This window comes from Poromitra crassiceps, assembly GCF_964638095.1.
Source record: "Poromitra crassiceps genome assembly, chromosome: 11".
In the NCBI taxonomy this organism is placed as follows: Eukaryota; Metazoa; Chordata; class Actinopteri; order Beryciformes; family Melamphaidae; genus Poromitra; species Poromitra crassiceps.
In genome coordinates, this window is record NC_139643.1 from 29,904,327 (window position 1) to 29,925,802 (window position 21,476).

The following is a 21,476-nucleotide window of genomic DNA, read 5'->3' on the forward strand; positions in this document are numbered from 1 at the left end:
GCAAGAAAAACAAGAAAACCAGAGTCCAAGAAGAATAAAAGAGAAATCCACAAGGAATGAGGAACAGAAGTCTGATGTTGAGGGGCAAAAACATGTCCCTGAAACACATCCATGAAAAGCCCGAAGTGTGTCTGGTTATAATGTATGCAGTGTTAGATCATAGTACTCCAGGGACTTTGCAGTTTTAAAATTTCAACAGAAAAATGCATTAATCTGGTGCACGTTAACTGCAGCAGGTGTCGTCTGTGCAGGCCTACAGTGATTTAAAGTAGAGTGCCATCTTGTTTTATCTGTGGCTGTTTCTCTCCTCACTTGGAATTCTTATTTCTCTCTGCTCATCTCTCTTTGGTTCGGTCCTCTTTTCCTCTCTCTTGTTCCGTTCAGATTGGGCATAAGAATGTTCAAAAATCTATTTGTTCACGGCCGACTAGTTGTCTGAATGACGAGGTTGTCTGAATGACTATCTGAGTAGTCCGTTGATACAAAATGCCAAAACGCAATAATGCTTATTGGTTTCTGGCCAAAGTAACCTAAAAAATATACGGTACTAATATTAACCATAAAAAGAAACAAGGAGGAACTGTGTTTTGACTGCTGAAAATGCATTTATTATAAATGTATTACGGTAATTATATATCACGCCTCGTCTTTCCCTGGCTGATTGTGTTTTCTGGCTCCATCTCGTCTCCTCTGACCTAGGCCCAGGACTGTCTGAATAAAATCATGCATTAACCTTTAATTCTACTCAAACTAGATGATGAGAAATGGTCCATTTGAGCCCCGAAAGACACATTTTCATGTAAAATAATTTACCTTAAGCCAGGAAAGCAACTGTACACCTGATGTTTGAGATATGGTAAGAATAAGCAGAATAAAAGTTTATTAAGTTATCCATTATTTATCCCCATGGGGAAATTCATCCTCTGCATTTGACCCATCCTCTACTAGGAACCTTCCTAGAACTAGGAGCAGCGGGCAGCCGCAGTGCAGCGCCCGGGGACCAACTCCAGTTCTTTTGCCGTTGCCTTGGTCAGGGGCACTGACAGGAGTATTAACCCTAACATACATGTCTTTCTTGATGGTGGGAGGAAACCGGAGCACCCGGAGAAAACCCACACGAACACGGGGAGAACATGCAGACTCCACACAGAAAGAACCTGGGATGGACCGGGGTTCGAACATGGGACCTTCTTGCTGTGAGGCAACAGTACTAACCACTGAGCCACCGTGCAGTCATTAGGAAACCTCTCAGATGTATACATCTCCTAACCGAGCCACTTAGTCTGACACAATGACGGCAATCAAACCACTTCAATCTGACAAGCAGACTACAAGCAGAGACTGTGACTGCATCGCTGCAATCATGTGGATGTGATGATGAAGAGTTTCTGTGAGTTGGTGGGAGGCGAGATTCACCCGCCTCTTGTACCTCACCTCCAGTCCAACCTCCTCCCTTCAATCTGTCTCTGCTCTTTTGAGCTGAAAGGCGCTTCTGGCTGCTTGTGATAAATTATCAATATCAATCTAACAGCTAATAACCACCAACACATCCATCAGTCTGCTGAAACAGCAGCTTTCTCTCTCATTTGCAAGGCTTTGAAAAACACATGTCTTGACTGGCGTGAATCCACTTCAATGTCAAGCCAAGAGCTCAGACAGGAGCGCGGATAGACGGAGAAAGGAGGAGGTTGGGGTTAAGCCTGTTGAAGGTTGATTTTGATTGAACAAGGTCAGTATTTAAGTTCTCCCTTTTGCTCAGCAGTTAATTGGAGGAGAAAGTAATGGAAAGGGCTTTTTTAATATAATAGTCTGGACAGGTGGTTCCCATGGAAACTGACCGCGTCAAAAGGAAAGACGTATAAGAAAGACTGATCAAACAATAGACAAGTAGATGGAAGCTGTGCTGTAGTCAAGTCACCATATCTCTCCAGTCTGAGTCCAGCCCCCATTACCTGAGTCTGAGAGGCCATTTACACCTGGCACTAACATGCCTTTTCTGTGATCAGATTGCAATCGGATAGTGCTTGACCACATTAGCCTGATTTCATTTACACCTGGTGTTAACATGGGTTTTGGGTGATCTGATTGCAGTCCTGTAAGTCCTCTAATGCAAATGTTTCCAGTCATGCTTACACATTGGAATGAACAAACTCAAAGCAATCTTTATCAAAAACAGTCTTTACCAATTAAGTTAACGAGTCCGAATGCCCGTCTCCAACTTCTGAGTCCAAAATGCATGAATGCTCGAGTCCAAGTCCAAGTCCGGGTCATCGGTGCTCAAGTCCAAGTCGAGTCAGGACTCACGAGTCGTGAAAATGAGTCCAGGACTTGGACTCAAGTCAGAGTCCTGGAGCCAAGCACTACAACACTGGATGGAAGGATTTATGGAACATAGACGGAACTATGCAATGAGGTACAAGGAGCTAACAAGAGCTGTCTATGGATATTAGTGCTATCATTTTCATGTGCCAAAAATCTATCATCTTTGTATACGTGAATACACCTGAGTTAATGACGGCAACAGTATTTTGGATCCCAAAATATGTTTGTATATATCCAATGCTATCTTTTATATTTGTGGATGAATAGATTACAGTAGGACTGTCAAGAAGAACCAAAAGGAAAGCAATTATTTTATTTGTATTTATTTGATCCTAAAGTTGCTGCAGATCTGCTAGAGTGAACTGTAATAGAAAGCCAGAGGGCAGCAGCAGGTACTACAAGGCGGCAGGAACAAAGCAGACGTTCAACATCGCTACTGTATCTTAGCAACAGCTCCGTTGTGTATTCTGTGCCGAGTATGAGGAAGTGGCGGAGGGATGGAGAATGACGGGATGGTAACTATTAGGTCAACTCCCAAAGGGGGCGCAAGTCCCACAGAGTCACGTCCAAATCAGAAAACTGACTTCTTCTGCAAACCACAAATTGCCACTAATGGCCTTACTGAGCAACAATACAGTCAAACTCCTTTCTCTGTCAGAAGGCAGAATGACATTAACTTGGCCTGGCAGACCTGGTATGATGCGTATCATTAAGGCTTAGTCGTTTCACGCAGCCGGCCCGGCTTAAGCTCACACATTACTGTGCATAATGAGACATAATGAGTTTTTAGTGATTTTAAGATGAAGACTGCAATGCTACTTAAAATGTGTACCGTATCCCTCCAATATAAGGAAACATGGGTGCTAGTGTAAGAGGCAGACCGTATTTAGAAAACAAAAAAATACATTTTGAGGACAATCAAAAAGCCTCACAAGAAACATTTTAAGAACTATTTGATCGTGTTAGGGGAAACTTTAGATTATGTCTCTGAAAGGCTCGCTTGTTCTCAATTTTTCTCTTTCCCCCTTTTGTGACAGGCTTTCTAATGACTTGACACTGCTTTGCACCAGTGCTGCACACACCACTGATACCAGAACACGGGCTTTCACACACCACTGGTACCAGAACACGGGCTTTCACAAGTTTTGGGTGGCGATTAAGCAGAACTCTGACAGGGTGTATCAGCCTCCGTTCATTATCAGCAAGCGAGGGTGTCTTCTTAACTTGGGGAGATGAGTCTGACCGCAGTCTGACACACGACAGAAGCACATACAGAAGTAGAGAATAGGCGAGAGATCGTTTTGAGCGTGAATGCCTGCACAGAAAGATGCCACAAATAAGGTAACTATCTCCTTTCTGCAGCCTTGACAATCAGCAGTGAGGTTACCATTTAACCGTTTTACAGACAGGAAACTCAGGTCTGCTGGCCTACCAGGGCTGTTGTAATTTACCCCCCCCAAATAAATCAATCAATCAATCAATCAATAAATCAATCAATAAATCAATACAATTAAAATTACAAATCTATCACGGCTCTGCACATGACAGTGCAGCAGCATTTCAAGTGTGAATCAAGCCGGGCGAAGACAACTGCTACTTTTACTAATTATCAAATTGCCTAGTACCACTTTTGCAAGTGTGCAAATTATGCCTAAATAATTAGCTCATTGGCCATTACTGTACACATGTGCTACAGGAGTCTGCAATGTGGAGTGTAATCTAAATGTAGCCACATGATAACATGTATTCTGGGTATTAAACATAATGTCTTAACTTTGAATTCAACTGCAAACGGTTGCAGTGCAAATTAGTTATTTAGATGAATTAATAAATAACCGACTAACCGATAACAAAATAATCAGTACTTGCAGTCCTAGTGTTAATTGGGGAGCACTCAGCCCTGTCCTGCAGCAATAGAGACTCTCTGTTGGCCTGCTGTCTGCTTGGAGTCATCTCCATGGCAAACAACCAGGCCGTCTGGCTTCAGTAGGACATGAGGGATGGGAGTGTTTGTGACGTGGTCGTATGATAAGCGATATAGAAAAAGTGAAATATGTGTCATTATTAGACTCATCTAATGTACATTTAGAGGACTCCTGCAAAGTGCAATTTACATTGAGCATCCCTCACCCTATGGTTATTCCAGAGATGCAGAGGTTCATCAGTGAAAGAGGACATTGGTTACACTCGTGATAAGCGCTAATATGAGTTAAAGGACATGACTTGATGTTGAGATATTTCCAGCAGCTACAATGGGAGTTTTGATAGCAGAAAATGTTTAAGCTATCAATGGACACCCGAGAGAAGTAAATATCTCTCGCCGATTCTCTACTTCTGTGTGTGCTTCTGTCGGGTCAGGTTTTGGTGTCAGTCCCTCAGAATGAAGGAGCGGGGGACTTACATTATTTGTAGACCCACCGTTTTGCACAGATGTTCAGGAGGAAATCCATCATACAAGAGGCAGGGAGACCAATTCCTCCACCAACGTTAGCCTCCCTCCGTAGATCATGGCGCAATGCGGCCACATGCTGCATTTTGATTAAGGGGGCACAACTCACTTTTTCTCGATTGGAAAAACACTTGTATGTACCCACAGTTGAATACGCAAGTTCACATCCCCTCTCTGGGGGGTTGTCGAAAGGCATTGTGGGAAACCTAGGAAATCGATAACTGAAGTAAAAGTAATTTAGATCTGTTTGGGGGAAAGTTAACCTGACGCTGCCAGATGGACGGTTTAGCTCCACATTACGTTTCACTAAACCAGTCGATCTGGGAATGCAGTAACCCGACCCGCTGACGGAGGCGGGCACTTTTTCCAAGCTACTTGGCAGGTGATTGGATGACCCATCTGTCTATCACCGCTGGTGCGTGTTAACTTCAACCAATCAGATCGCCATGCCTCTGACGTCACGTTTGCGACCGGTAGTCTATCATTGATTGAGTCCTCACCGTCCTCATCGTCGTAAAGTCGCCTTCGAAGCATGACGTTAGATTATAACGAACTAGTTGTGTGGCTTAGCCTTCCCAAATGTTGAGGGTCGTTTTTTAGAATTTAATACATAGAATTGGGAACGTTACATTCAATTTCATTCAGACTGCCTGTCACTTCCGCGGCGGCAGCCATGTTGACGAGTGAAAAGAACTACAAAGACCATGTACCCACTACTTGCCCAGACGAGCCTAAGCCCGCCTAAGGCTGCCGCTGATTCATCGAGCCGGCCATGGTTCGGCCAATCATCTTAACTGCCTGTGCATGACAAGATGGATTACGTCGAGAGAATCTCTTTTGATCTCGCGAGGTTATCCATGTTGCAAGCAAGGTTAGGGGAAAGTACGTATGCCAAAAAAACAAAAAAAACTTCTTGAAGAAAACAAACAAAAAACTCCCGGAATGCATTTTTCCATGAAGCCGTGTCTCACCTTGGCACACTAGCTGTCAGACTGGCCTCACTGGCTGGTGTACTCTGGACCCTGTCCTCCGTGCTCGGTGCCTGAGGACCCAGCCCCGCTCCTGTGCTCTGCCCAGCTCCTGCCTGCTGCTCCTCCTCCTCTTCATCCTCGTCGCCTGGTTTCTCCTTCCCTCGCCCCTCACTCTCGTTGTCGCTCTCCTCACCTAGGATGTCGTCCACCTATTTGAAAAGAGCTTTTGTGAGCTACTGTACGGTTTTGCTTCTGTCAGACTGAGGACAGGGTCAGGGCTTTATCACCAACAAATCAGTCTATTCATATTCCAACTTTGTGTGTGTGTGTGTACCGTATATATTCTTTTTTTCTTTTTGACTTTGGATCATTTAAACATTTGGCAGCTACTGTAAAGCATATAAACATGCCACGACTGAAACTAATATCCTACCCTTTTGCAAATGGATTAGACTGAAAATTTGATTAATTAATTTCCATCCTCCCACTGAACACCAATCAGATGCCATTTGGCTCTCTATTATTTTGCAAAGGAAATTAAGCAAATCAGAACCTGGAAAACGATACCAAAGATAAACGCATGCACATTCCATACCACTGAAAAGAAGAAGAAGCTGAATTAAGAAAATTCCTATTCACAGAATTTCTGCTGAGAATATCATAAAGAGGAACAACACATATCTTATCTTATCTTATCAATAATGGTATAGCCAATTCACTTGATGCATTGCAGACTCGATTCCAATTATGCATCTCAGGAAAATGGTTTTCCCTCTGCAAAATAAACTATGCCTCAAAAGGTGATTAAACTGTATGGATTGTTGGGTCAATTATTGAATGGAAAATGTATTTTGAGGGGGAGTAACAAACAGTGTTCTCCCAACTCATTTCTGCCATGACGACACAATCCACACCCTAAACACCCATGTATGCACCATTTTCGTACGAAAATAAATATGCTTCTTTCACGTACGTTGTTTTCATGTTAAGCTATACATCCACTAGAGGCCAGCAGAGAGTCAAGTGTGTGTGTGTGCGTGTGTTACTGCTGTTTCATCTGTATCCACAAGCTTTCAGAAAACATGCACAATCACACACGGACAGAAGGCTCCATCCGTATCCGTATTTAACGTTGAGCATAATTGAGCCTTGAGACAACACATCAAAAGTCTGTTTCAGGGGAAAATCCTGTTGAAACTTCTCAAGAAAACTGTCAGCTCCATGACCTCCCCATTCTCCATTCCCGCATCCTGTCAAGAGCCCATAAATCACAAGGCCCGAGGTTATTGGACCACTTACAACAGCTTAGCCATTTTACAGTCACCAGATCGGGATGGTGGGAACCCGAGGTGAATCCCACCAGAGCAAGCATGTAACCCTTTATCCACTGACTCATTAGCAGCACATAATACTTAGTGCCAGTAGCTGAGGAAAAGCGAGGATAAATGCAAAGGGACATTTCTCTTGGGGCCAGAGCTAGGATCATTACTGGCATCAAGCCATGCTCATTAAAGCAATGTTGTTGGTTATTTGGACAGCCGAAAGAGTGCCGTGGTAATGGTAACAATGCCTCAGGGAAGGCTGATCTGGAAACACAAAGGAGGGGGCGGGGTCTAAACATGTTAGGCCAGTGTTGGTAGGCCGGCCTCCGATTCCATTGAATCAAATTCAAATTAGATTGACCCCACAGGGCAAAAACAAATGATTGGATACGAAATAAATGAGACAGTAAAAGAGGGCTTGATTATTCTGTACCGACAGCAACAACAACAAAAACACACAGGATCTAAGGCTCCGTTCAGACTGGCAGGCCAAATCCGATTTGTGAACTTTAAATTACCTATAATGATTCTATCCAGATTGGTTTCATATGAGTCTGAGCAGCACCAAATCTGATTTGTGTCACTTGTCCCAAACCACATACATTATGGAGGTAGTTTCAAATGCGATTCCAATCTGCTTTCGACTGACGTGTCTTCAGTGCGGACGCACTGATCAGTGATCACCCAAATCGCATTTGAGTGTCTTTTGCAGGGGGCGGGGGCTTGAAGAGCAGAGAGCAGACATGCAACACTGCCAGAAACACAGCGCACCTAGCAAACTTCGCTCATAATGGAGCTACTACATACTTTACTTTATTGTCATTTAGCAGACGCTTTTATCCAAAGCGACGTACAACAGATTAAAATACATCACACAATTAAACATAGCAGAATAATGGAAATAGATTAAAACAGACAATATGTGATCATGATAAAAATATGCATAGATAAAAATGATCAAGAGTGCAGATTATTACAGTGTATGAACAACAACAATGCCTATTTATTTACAGCAGTAAGATTCAAGATGCTCTGTGCATCAACATCCTGAAAAGACTGCTCTAATAGCCTACATGTATTAAAAGCCCAGGCAATATATTGATATTATATCGATATCGTGATATGAGACTAGATGATATCTTAGATTTTGGATATCATAAAATCGTGATATGGCATAAGTGTTGTCTTTTCCTGGTTTTAAAGGCTGCATTACAGTAAAGTGATGTAAGCTTTACCCACTTAGTCAAAAATCTCACTGTGTAAATATTTTGTGGAAGCACCAATAGTAATCTCTACAATATTGTCGCACTATCGATATTGAGGTATTTGGTCAAAAATATTAGGATATTTGATTTTGTCCATAATAATAGCCCTAGTAAAAAGTGAGATCAGAATGATATTTTAAGTAAATCGAGTCAATCTTCACAAAATCAGGTCTGCATCCATGGCACTACAGCAACATGGCAACGTCAACATGTAGAAAATGTATGAGCAAAGATGCAGGTTTAACAAATCAAATTAATCAATAAGTAGATTCTAAAGGTTAAAATGAAACTGCTGCAGGGGTACGCTTCAAACAGGTCATTAATACAAAACGGCAGTTTCATTCTTACGAGTAAGCAGGTATTGATGTAACAACCAACATACTGAGGGTATACTATGCTTAAAAACAATGATGGTAGTTGTAGACGTTCAGAAGTTAAGGGGATTGTTTGAACTCCAAAGTCACCTGCGCCTACTTGATCTAACTGTATAGGCAGCAGGCCTGCTGAACTTTAACGGTGTCTGTGTTCCCCTCGGCACTGAGTGAGTATCAACATGGGCTACGAGGTTCTTCATGGAATTGCTGCATTGTCCTTGTTTTCACATTGTCTCTCTCACACACTGAGCTGTAAAGAGATGGGTCCAGGGGAATAGGTCCAGGGGAATAGGCTTATATGTTGAACTGCTGGGATGAGGCTTGAGCACAGAAAACAAATAAGGAGAAAAACCCTTGAATCCATCTCCCACAGTGAAGCACTGCTGCGTTCCCAGTATGAACCAAAGTGATTCTTGTCCCCTACTGAGTACTGACCTATACCATAGAGACAGATCGACCAGGGAGCCATGTCTGACTGATCACTACCCTCTAAAAAACAATCCACAGTTCACAATCTGAGAAAGGCTCTCTTGAAGGCTATAAGTGTCCAAGCAGAGAGCATGCCAGGAGACTTTCCAAAGCACAGAACGGCAGTCCCTGTTCACAGGCCGGCTATTGGTCTCGTCATAGTAAGCACAGGCCCGGCTCCAGGATGAAGGGACTGAGGGGGCAGTTAAAAATGCTGAGGGGACAATTTGAAAATGGCCACGCCAGTTTTTCCCTCGCCTAGAATTTGCCTAGATTTGGAGCATTATTGCACCCCCTTCCCGACAAGCTAACATGACAGGGCTGGTACCAATGGATTCCTTAGGTCTTCTAGTTTGCGCCCAGGATCTCCACTCTCCACTTTAGAAATGAGGCCGCTGCAGCCTTTGAAATACAGCAATGTTGTGCCGCATGAAGGAGAAGAGGAGTTCAATTGGGGGCAGAAAATGCAAAGACAGCCCCCTCCGCCATGGTGCCGGGCCTGAGTAAGCACCAAGTTGTGTTAGTGCAAGAGGGATATTATTTAGTGTGGCTGCAAGAAAGATTGAGGCAAATGCTTCAGTTGCTAGTCGATTACTGAAGGGGGTACCTGTAATGTGGTCTACTGTGGTGATTTATCAGTTCAGAGGAAGATGTACTCCAAGTATGAAATGTAGTCTCTAAAACCATGCAAACCATTTCTAAAAAGGACTAACCTCATTGTTTGATCATAAGCACCTAAAAGAACACGTAGGCCTATGAGCCTCAGCCTAACCATTCAAACCCACCATATGGATTGCATTTGCATTTTTATTAAACCTATGTGGCTGTTCTAATGATGAACAATGCATAATTGTAACACAGAGGCTAAATCTGTCTCCTAGCTAAAGTTACCTTGGACTGCAACTATATCAAACAATAATACAGGACAGCCAGACAGCAGGCAGACCTAAACATTGACAGCAGAGCATCAGAAGTTGCTCACACAGCGATTTGCTTTGATGCACTCTGTCTCGCTTACTCGCTTCAGATGAAAAACATGAATGTGTATTGATGAAACACCAGCAAAAATATTATGCTAGGAAAAATGTGAAGACCAGATGAGAAGTCAATGTGATTCATCCTCCTCGAGGAATAATAATAACGGGTGAAAGTTTGAACAAAAAAAGAAAAGTCTGCCTGGAGAAACACTGTTCAGTGACTGGTCAAAAGACATGTCAATCACAGTGACTGACAGGCGAGAGCCGGCCAGTCCAGTGAAGCCATTGGAGTTCACATTTCGGCTTCAGAATCAAATCAGGCTCAAGGAGCTATGCTTACATCAAGATGCTAATTATATCAATTATGCACAAAGTCAACTGTGAGTGCTACAGGGCATCACAAGCGATCACCCGGAGCTGTGGGATGTGCAGCTACAATGTGCAAACATTTACTTTGTGGCACTGATGTCGAAAAGCATTGAACTACATCACATTAATAGTTTGTATGTAAGCGGCGGAAGGTTGAGAGGTTTGTGAGGTCGCCCTTGTGAAGATCAACCATGAACCATAGGTTAAATGTTAGCGTTATAGTGAGGAATTGCTGGAAGTGGTGTACTGTCAAAATGACTTGTGAGAGGCAAAGTACCCTCTCTCTCTCTCTGGTCATCTGAAAACAGGAAGCAAACAGCTTCTCATCACTCACTGTCCTGAAAGGCAGAATGAAACGGATCCATTTCTCACATGGGTCGTTTCTTTCCAACAAACAACAATGCTCTATCAACAGTCAATTATCATCATACATGTATATTTTTTAAGGTGAAAGTAAAAACAAAATCTGTCATTAGTAACCCTTCAGTGAGAGGTCAAAGACTAAAATAATCAAGGCTGACTGGCACAAGCCAGCTTAGAGTGCTTTACTTGAATGAGCAAATTATTATGTTAATTCTTTGTACTCAATAGATTAATGCTCGGGCAACCTCATAAATTAGAGTTTGAGTTCAAGCCAAAGTCTTCAGAGGCAAGAGGTTGAACAAACTAGCACATTCCATACCTGGATATATTGCCAGTTGACTTCTCTATTCACTGATTAAGCTGTGGAGAGAATCACCTACAATAAAGGCGGAGATGAAAAGCGAAGCCTCTTCTAAGCAGCTGTCCTTGAAACCTATTATGGACTAGGAAGAGGCACATTAATATACTTGTAAAGATGCAAGAAAAATTCACCAGCAGAAGGCACTAGGCAGGTGCTGACACAGTGAATGATAGACAACCATGAAACCAGTGAATCAGGGCTCAACTCTGGATTATATTGGAGGAAGAGCTCATGTCCTCACGAGACCGAGGACTGCGCAGAATCGCAGATATTAATTTATACTGTGAATTCCCACTGAGGAGCGATTATACAACCTTTACACCCTACTGGCTTCAGCTGTGAAAGGTACCACAGGTAGCAATGGGGCACACTGCTGATTGATGGATAAAGTAAGTCAGTTGACGGGTCATGTAATGTGGCAACAGGGGTCACCATCCAGAGTCATTTACAATGGGACAGCCAGGTGGACAACATGCAGACCTCTGCCAACAGGAAGCTCTTTGCTCTGCTTCGCCTGAAGAAATTTGGTGTGCGAGACCCAGAACTTGCTTCCATCTACACAGGCTACGTGCGCCAGGTGCTGGAATATGCAGCCCCCGTCTGGCACAGTTCCCTGACTACAGACGAGGCAAAAAGGCTGAAAAGCATGCAAAAATGGGCTTGTAAAATCATCCTCGGCCAGAGGTATTCAGGGTACCCAGAGGCTCTCTGCACTCTATCAGAGAGATGCACTGAGCTGTGTCTTGGCTTTGCAAGAAAGCTGCTAAAGTCCAACTTCAGAACATGGCTACCACCCCTCAGGGAGGAGGGCTCTGGTCGCCAGACAAGGAACTCAAACAAACTGGCCATTCCAAAATGTCGCACGGAGGAATACAGGTCTCCTATCCCCTATATGTGTAGACTCCTAAATGACAGTGGATTCTAGACTTGAAACATGAAACATTAGATTTTAGCCTAGAGAACAGCACATTTTATTATTTTAGCTTATTTGATTTTAATGTTACAGTAAAATAATTCAGTGTTGCTAATGACATTTGTTTTTACCAACCTGTAAAATTGCTGAATAAACAACTTTCAACTTCTCAAGAGAAGAACTCAGCGCTACTTTGGTTCCCTGGTAACGACGACACATCCCCATGCTGCTTCGTTTCTGCCACTTTTTTCAACAGGTGGCGGGTCACCTTGTGTTACTGCAGCAAATGTTCCCCACTTTCAGAAGGCAGAATTCATGTGCACACCATGTTTGCTTCCACATATTGATATGAATCTGGATTTTCCACGATGAACATTGTTGAAAACTCCTACAGCAGCAGTTTGACCAGTGAACAAAAGTGCCCAGGTGCAAGGCATAGTTATAGGCAAACTTTTCTCCACTGATTCAAGCCACTACACTGTAGTATTGAATGTGCGTACTTAAAGTTATGTTTAAATTATGTTATGGACCAGTTATGCACATTGATTTATGTCTGTGCGTTTTACTGGCATTTTTCTGGAACTTTGAACTTGTGTGAAATTCACAAGTGGACCTTCAATAAACGTTTGAGTACCCCTGCTCTGGAGTAATACATGTGGGTATAAGTGGGAATAGGCAATGAATGCAACTGTCTGGGCAGACAGGAAGATATGATGATGATACTAGTAAATCATAATCAAGCCACAAAAAAGTCTGGGAATCACTGGGAATGATCAAGTACTTTTAATGCAGGGGTGACCTGTTAAGAGCAGCTCCAACAAACGGTTTGAACACCTTCTGCATTTCATTGTTCAATTGCCAAAGGGAAGGAGAAAGCTTATAAAAGTTGGAACAACACTTATATCTCAACAGACCAGGGAAGAGAACTGAAGGGTGTTAGAAAGCAATGGTGGAGCAACTTCTGGACCCAAGAGCCAGCCCCATCCCAATGGGAGTAATTACGACAAGAAAGGGAAGTGAAATTCATTATTATACTCTCACTCACTGTTTGCTCCGGCATCAGGGGAAACCGAAGCGTTGAAATGTAGAGAATACAAGAACCTAAGCCAAAGGACATGTCATGCTGCCTCGCTGTCGGATAGAATTTTCTTAAGAGTGCTGGGCACGGCCTACAACAATGTACCTGAGGTTAGCCAAGGATAGTTATATAAGACTGAGCTGAAAAAACGTTTTAACGGAACATTCTTAAATGTTTAATGACAGAATTTCAATGAGCACTCAAACTTTGAAAATGAATATCAATGAAGCTCTCTTTTGAATGTCTACGGCTCAGACAACGCAGAGACTTTCCAAAGTACCGATGACAGATGGTAGATGACAGACAGATGGATCAGGTGAGGACTATTCCCTAACCAAATTACTCTTAATAGAGTGGATCCTAATCTCTTGAGCAAGATCCAAAGCTGGATATCTTCCAATATTCATCTCTGATACATAAAGGTGAGGGTTGAACTGAGAAACTGGGCTTAAAGACAGTTCTGTCTGTCATTCTGGCAAGCCTGAGAGTCATCTCTCAGATGACTGCAGATAGTTCTGTCAGGCGGCCAAGAACTGTGTCCAAATGGGAAGATGATCAGGGGGAATACTCATGGCGCTCCAAGTTTGGGGATAGATTTTGGGGAGTCAGGTCTGGGTGATGGAGCGGCTAGTCCGGTGGTAGTAATTTGCTGGCTGTGTCAGAAGTACGTACAGTTGACTGTGAATGACCCTGACCTTTTGTAAATCAATGCTCTGAAAATGTAGTGGCTGAGAAAACCCATCAAGTGTGTTTTCAGCACCACGGACAGCGCTGCACACAGAGCTAAGCCTTATGCCACAGACACACCAAGCAGACAGTCGGCCGTCTGCAATGTCTGGCCGTCTGTCGCTCTAGTATTTGCGGTGTGTCCCGCGCAGTTGGCTCTAGTCTGCTTTGACGGTGGCTTGTCGGCAGCTTTTCCGGTCGGTTGAATCGGCGTTGGGTTGTTGGTGAGAGAAATCACTCTGATTGGCTGGAACAGCGCAGAAGAGAGATGGGGCACAAAAAAACACTCTGCTCATTTTCCAAATTTAGCTCATCTGATAATTCCAAAGCACGGATATTTTCACGACGACGTGCCTTTGGGAAGGTCCATTGATATCGCTGCTTGATATCACCCAATTAGTGGTTTCTCTTTATTTTTCACCTCCACCTCTTCCTTTCTTCTTCCACAAGCAAAACACCAGACAAGGGCTGATATACGCCAGTGCTATTTGCAACATTTTTTATCAGACATGATATTCTCGATTAGAATGAGCTATATTATGAAAGCGTTGAAGTGAGAGAAATGCTAATGGTTGGGGAGGTGGGGGTGACGAAGCCTTCGGCAGACCAGACCCTACAGAAGACAAGATGTGGAGGTTTTCAGTGATTGTCGCCCACTTCAAGTACACTCAGCAATCGCTGACTGACCCAAAGGTGGAACAACACCACTGGTGGAGGACATGTTTACTATTTGCTTGTTTGAACTATAACTTTGCCATGAGAGGAAGATGAAGAGGACTATGGACAAAACATTAACAAGGCTAATAAAGCGCCAGGAAGGCGAGGTCCAGCCATCCTTCTGAATCCACATTTGACCACAGGGTCCACAGCTGTGTCCTCTGTAAATAACAATCACAGCCTGAAGCACTCTGGCATTTCATGACCTGCCCTGCTCTACCTGTCACTATGACGTCTGCTCAGAACTAAGGTTCAACTTCACATCAATACTGTGTTTACTTAACACTGTCAAAACCCAACATCGGAGGTTAACAGTGTTTCATGTAAGGAAATGAAACAATTTATATAATTTTGCCCTAGCTCAGTACAGTCCAAATAACATGAAATGACCAAACTACACAACCTAATATTAATCTGCTAAGCTTTGTATATGAAAAGCATCAGTTGCCATGTCTAATTGGTAGCCGAAGGCTGTTTGTATTCCACAGCCTTCACATCCTATCAAAGCTTGGGCCTGTTAGTTGATACAGCCAATGGAATTAGAAGTTGACAGGCGGCGCTCTTATCAGGCCAGGCAGCTTGGTCAGCCCGGGGGGAACTGGTACACATACCACTCCAGGAAGAGTCAACCTGAAGCCAAATCAAATAGAGCCTCTAATTCAACAGCAACCTCATCAACAGCAAAGGCAACTGCCCTGGACCATCTGTCATTTTGGATGGAGGGGAAGCTCCGCTGGAACTGCAGCGAGTCTCCACAGCCAGGCTACTTCCCCTACTTCCTGTGCCTGGTCGGCGCATATTGCTCGCGACAGACTACAAACTTCATCGACAGAGGCAGGAGATCCTTGTCCTGGGACCTCGCCAGACTGGAAGAATAACAGGTTCATCGTGTCTGGTTGTAAACACTACATATTATAAAAGTTTGAAACAACAGATTTTCACAAACAAAACATCAGACTTTCCCTGCTTTCGCCTAAAAAAAGATGCAAGGTCCATGCCGATTACTTCCTTTTCCCTACCAGGATTCTTTCGCCACCTTTGTGTCATACGTAACACAGTGTAGTGCTATTTCTGCCATCTGCCTGTCTACTGGTGGAGAGGGGAGGAGGTGTGTACAAGAAGTGCCTCTCAGTTTATGCAATCTGTACAAGGGACAAGACAATTAAATACATAGAAATTGTTTAACAATTGCACAAGTAAAATAAAGTTAACACAATACATGCACAGAGATAAACACCATCTGAGGTGAGAAAGTGTCAACTTTTTCCATCTCCTGGCTTTATTAACACATTGAATGCCAGCCATGTTTTCATTCCTGTAGGTAAGTTGTGCCAGGGGTGTTTTTGACGATTCTGGCTCATTTTAGAACAGCCGAGGATTCTTTTCTGTTTAAGAATTCATGAACACCAATCATCTAAAAATAACTAATAGAATGTGTGCTTTCTCTGTCTAAAAGAGTTAGTTTGCAGAGTTAGTAGTTATGTAGATATTAGCCGTTGAGTACAGCATGGTTTCAGCGTCTGGAAATTTATTCAGAGATAAATGGCTTTTTGTGAAACAGTCACTTTAACCATTCATTTTTGGCATCAGTAAGACCGTCAGACATTCTAAACAATAGTTTTGAACAGTAATTTCCTCCATAACAACAGGAAACACCCCTCTCATTCAAACTCCTCCCTCCGTGTGTCTTCTCCTCCTTCCTCCTGGCTCTAACAGCGGGCGTGTCAGAAGCGCGTTGCTGCTGCCTGCCTGCCTGTCTGCCTGTCGGGCAAGACGAGTCTGAAATGGATTACTGTAAAATCGCGTCGCCATTTCCTTGAATGGCTTGCTCCCGCGGTGTGTGTGTGTGTGTGTGTGTGTGTGTGTGTGTGTGTGTGTGTGTGTGTGTGTGTGTGTGTGTGTGTTCGCGCGTTGCTGCGCGGCTCTGGGGGGAAGGGATCTCTGTCCGTTCTGTGTGTGTGTGTCCGGGCTTCTGACTGTAAAATCGCCAAGCCATTTCCGCGGGAGGCGGCTGCTTTTGTGGCTTTTGGGTCCCGTGGCTGTGACTTCTCTCGGTCTCTGTCGCCACTTAGTGGTCGGTAAAATAGATTACACACATGCTCTTGCTCCAAATAGTTATCTCGAAGATGTAAAAGGGGTTGATTGATGTCCCACCGTCAAAAAAAAATTTTTTTTATGTAAGACGAGTTAGCTCGTCCTTGGCACTTAAGCGCTGGATTATGTAAGACGAGTTAGGTCGTCTATGGCACTTAATGAGTTAAAAGAAAAAAAAATCACTGGTGATTTCAGCTTTGAACTTCTAGGCATATGGGCACATTATGATGAGATGAAACAACTTATGTTTGTTGCAAAGGCATAACAGCATGTAGTAGATGCATGTACAAAAGAACAGTAACAACAGCCTTGCTACTGGGTTGAACGAGTGCAAACAGAGGCGTGATTACACCACCGTCTGTCCCACTGATGTCATAAATTGTGACATCATCAGTGATGTCAGAGGCATTGTGTATGTGTAAGCGTATGCGAGCTGCTCGGCGAGGTGCAGGGTCGGCGAGCCCACGTTGCGGGCGAGCCTAGGAATCGAGCGTGCGAGATGCCTAGTGTATAAAATATCCAATTCACCTTGATGGCAAGTTTTGAATGCAAACACCAGGGGGCGACATGCCAAGTTTCCCTGCCCATAGTCATTTCATTACTCCCCCACTCTAGCTAGGCTGTATGCCGTGCAGAGGAGATGGGGAAAGGTGCAGACGGGTTCACAACAAAGAGACAAGATACAATGGAGCTATATAATCTCACGTATAAAGAAGCCCTCTTTCAGTGTTGCAGGATGCTTTTCAAAACTTTTCTGGGTCACTGTTCCAGCACAAAGTCACTTTCGGTTGGTGCTTTTGCAGGAGATTTGAAGGGGAAGCAGTCAAAGGAGTACTTGGCCATCAATTGACGGGAGGATGAAAGCGGGGGGAGAAAAGTCATTATCACTTCAAAAGACCAAACAGAATGATTTCCCCCCTCCCCTGGCAAAACACAAACCAAACGGCATTTGTAATGAATTACTAGATTTTCGGCTTAAAATAACAAATTTCAAAATAACTGTGTCCGTACTTATGTGTGAGAAATACTACTGTGAATCTTGAAATGAGGTTTCTGCTATCAGCAGGTTTTGCAAGCCTACATACAACAACACACACTCAAAGATGACGGTACATGTTAGAGATGCACAAAACGGCCACCATGATCTGCGATAGAGACACTGCGTAACGTGTCATCATTCAGAAACCACGCCCAAAACGGGGGAAAACACAAACTCCTGTCCAATCCTGGCGTTCTCCTATGTCACGTGCATGGTTGCGTGTTGCACCAAAAGATCGTATATACGGAAGATGAACACTCCAACTTACTTCTTGACAGCTAGATCCACATTTTTCTAAAAAACTTTAACTGGCGATTTTTTACATTTGTTTTCTGCGCAGCCCAGCACACAACAGCTTTTAGCTATGTTTAACACGTTGAGTGCCAAGGACGAGATATCTCGGCTTACATAATCCAACCGTTGAGTGCCAAGGACGAGATATCTCGGCTTACATAAACATTTTTTTTTTTTGACGGTGGGACATCGATCAATCCCTTTTACGTCTCCTATACCAATATTGGAGGAAGAGAATGTGTATAATCTATTTTACCGACCAGCTGGTGGCGACAGTGCTCTCCAGACAGAGACAAAGCCGAGCAAAAAACAGCCACGGGTCCGCGGGAGAAAGCCATTCTAATTTTCAAGGAAATAGCTGGGCGAAAACGCTTTCGATTTCACACACACACACACACACACACACACACACACACACACACACACACACACACACACACACACACACTCGAGTACCTTTGAGCATAAATAAGACCAGAATCGCAAAAGCTTCTTCAAAGCTCTCAGCCGACACCTCAAGAAACGAACGAGCCCGTTTTACAGTAATCCAGACTGCCCGAGAGCTGCCGCGGAGCCAGCAGGAGCCAGCAGCAGCAGCACAGACGGAGGGAGGAGTTTGGAGACACACACACACACACACACACACACAATACAGTATACAGACTTGCCCAAGGGCACCCATAATTACAGGCACGTGAGGTGGTTCTAAAAATCCATTTATCTCAAAACTCTCTGAAAATCTCTGAAACCATGCTGTACTCAACGGCTAATATCTACATAACTACTAACTCTACAAACTAACTCTTTTAGACAGAGAAAGCACACATTCTATTAGTTCTTTTTAGATGATTGGTGTTCACGAAGTCTTAACAGAAAAGAATCCTCGGCTCTTGTAAAATGAGCCAGAATCCTCAAAAAAAAACCTGGCAGAACCTACCTACAGCATTGAAAAAAGGGCTGGCAGTCAATGTGTTAATTCAAGGAAAATGACGCTGGTGTGTGGAAATGAACGGAGCTCTTCCCCCGTGATGGGCGTGGCCTATTACATGCAGTGTCTCTATGCTTAAAAGTTGTGCTTCCATCCATCTCAACAATGCAAGGACCTCCATATTGATTCCCATGCAGAAGTGTATCCTGCAGAGTCAGGATTAGAGCTCACTAAGGATGTGAAAGATCAATACCTGCAGGCATTGGGAGAGCACGGATCACCGATTTGGCTTTTGATCCCCTGTGATCCCGGGCTTAAGGAGCTCTGTGTCTGAGGGCACGCATGGTGTCACATCAACACTGGCTGCTGTGTGTAAATCATTGCCTCATTCATGGCTGATCAATTCAGAAAGGGATAAGTCAATTCAGCAATATGTATGCTACGCTAGTCCTTAAATAAACATACACGTCTGCCAACAAGCAATATACTGTAAGTTCTGCATGGGCCATGTTAATAGAACACAGAAAAATGTCGGCTGAAGAAACTGATAAGGGGAAGCTTTGACTCTGTATCACAAAGGGGTTATTATCATCCTTATCTACTACCGGTGGAGTATCTGCATGGTCTCCAATAGCTGGACCTGTCTCCTCAGTGTGTCATTTCACTTTGTTTTGTGTCAGTCCCCTGGAGAGGTCTGGCCGATCCATTGGCAAATGAGAATAAAGGCATGAAAGGAACACTCGGGGGAAAAAAGAAAAATCAATTTGCAATCCATTAAGCAGCAATCATGCCGCAGGAATGTGTTCAAAACTTAATTGTGTGTGTGTGTGTGCGTGTGTGTGTGTGCGCGCGCGTGATTGCCATCTGTCAGCTCTGGAATGGGTTAAACAAAAACATTACCCTGGCCTGTAAACATCTGTTGAGTGAGAGTAAGAGCAGGAAACACAGCAGGTGCGCCTGCTATTATAACGGGATAGTCAATTCTGCAGCTGCCATTAAACACACTGCTTCCATATTAATTCACTAGAAATCCACTGTCCTAATTTTAAACTGAAACATTGCAAGAAGAGAAAATTGGAGCCCTGCGAAGAGTAGAGGAAAGTGAAATCTAGGTTATTTACATATCCTGTCTGGATGATATAAATCATTGTGGGGTATTGACTTTAAAGCTGTAACAGTCAGGCAGGCAGAGGGAAAGTAACGCACCAAGCAAACGCACATCCCTCCATTCTCCCTTTGATCCTTTATTCAAGACGAGGTTGCTTTTGCTGTGATGGAGGCTTTTGCTGGGTAAAAAATATACATATATAAGTGAAATGCATATCGCATAAATGACAGCAAATGCCATTATCCGCTTCCATAGTGATAGAAATATCCCACAACCTCTCAGGTAGGATGGTGTGCCAAGATCTGAAAGGCCAGACAGAGACCTGTGATTGAAGCGCTAAGACCACACTACCAACCAAGAGAGAGAGAGAGAGCAGACAAGCCTGTCTCATTGCTCGCTCTACCCATGGCTGAACCACTTCAGCACATTTCTCTTTACACATCAAACACGGTGGAATTAACGGAACCCCGCCTGTGATACATGATGAACTGACGTGAAGCCTTGAACTACGTTCTACAGCAGGGGTGGGCAATTATTTTTCATGGGGGGCCACATGAGAAACCCAGATTGTTGCCGGGGCCGAACAAATATTGTCATGCCGTAACCCATGGATGGGTAACTTTGATGATAGAGAGGGCCACAAAAAATGTCCTCGCTACCAGGTTTTGCTGAGGGCCGAACGGCGCCAGCGTGAAAAATTTGGTGCATTTGAAGCCACGTTTAGAGGAATAACTAATTTTAAATTAACAGTTGTGATGTCATTATTCAGTCTTAACCACCAATATTTCATCCTTTTCTCACTCACTCCTATGTCACCACCTGCTCTCAGGGCTTGAAATTAACTTTTTTGACCACCTGCCAATATGGCTGCTAGATTTTAAAGTTACCAGGCAATTAGAATTTCCACTAGCCAAAATGTTTTTCTTGAAATAAATCAGAATATGAGTGGGTTAATTTAAACATAAGTATCAGTAAGTGTCCCGGGATGATCAAAGCCTGTGTTGCGGGTCACACGAACAAAAATGCAGTCTTGAAGCTAAATAAATCCAAAACCAATGAGTTAATTATTTAAATTTCTAATTCAATGTAGCCTTTTAATCTAAAGATTATTGAAAGATATTCCATATTCCATACTGAAATGCTATAACAGAAGTGGAGTATTGGCCAGAATGACATGAACATTTGGACACTTATTCAGCGGGTATCTTGCATGTTGCGTTCAGGTGCACTGTGTAAAAAAAAAAAAAAAAAAAAAAAATTTTGCAATTCCATCGCGGGCCACACAGGTGGCGCCCGCGGGCAGCATCCGGCCCGCGGGCCGTAGTTTGCCCATGTATG

General features: G+C 43.5%; 1 protein-coding gene across 1 annotated transcript in view; it reads right to left on the reverse strand.

Annotated features, from left to right (window-relative positions):
• The window catches only part of ctdp1 (CTD (carboxy-terminal domain, RNA polymerase II, polypeptide A) phosphatase, subunit 1), an 85,368-nt gene that overhangs the window by 29,093 nt on the left and 34,799 nt on the right, over positions 1–21,476 (reverse strand). The window contains exon 12 of the mRNA XM_083645972.1: positions 5,743–5,951. Coding sequence (XP_083502098.1) covers positions 5,743–5,951 — 209 coding nt within the window. The remainder of the gene's footprint in view (positions 1–5,742; positions 5,952–21,476) is intronic.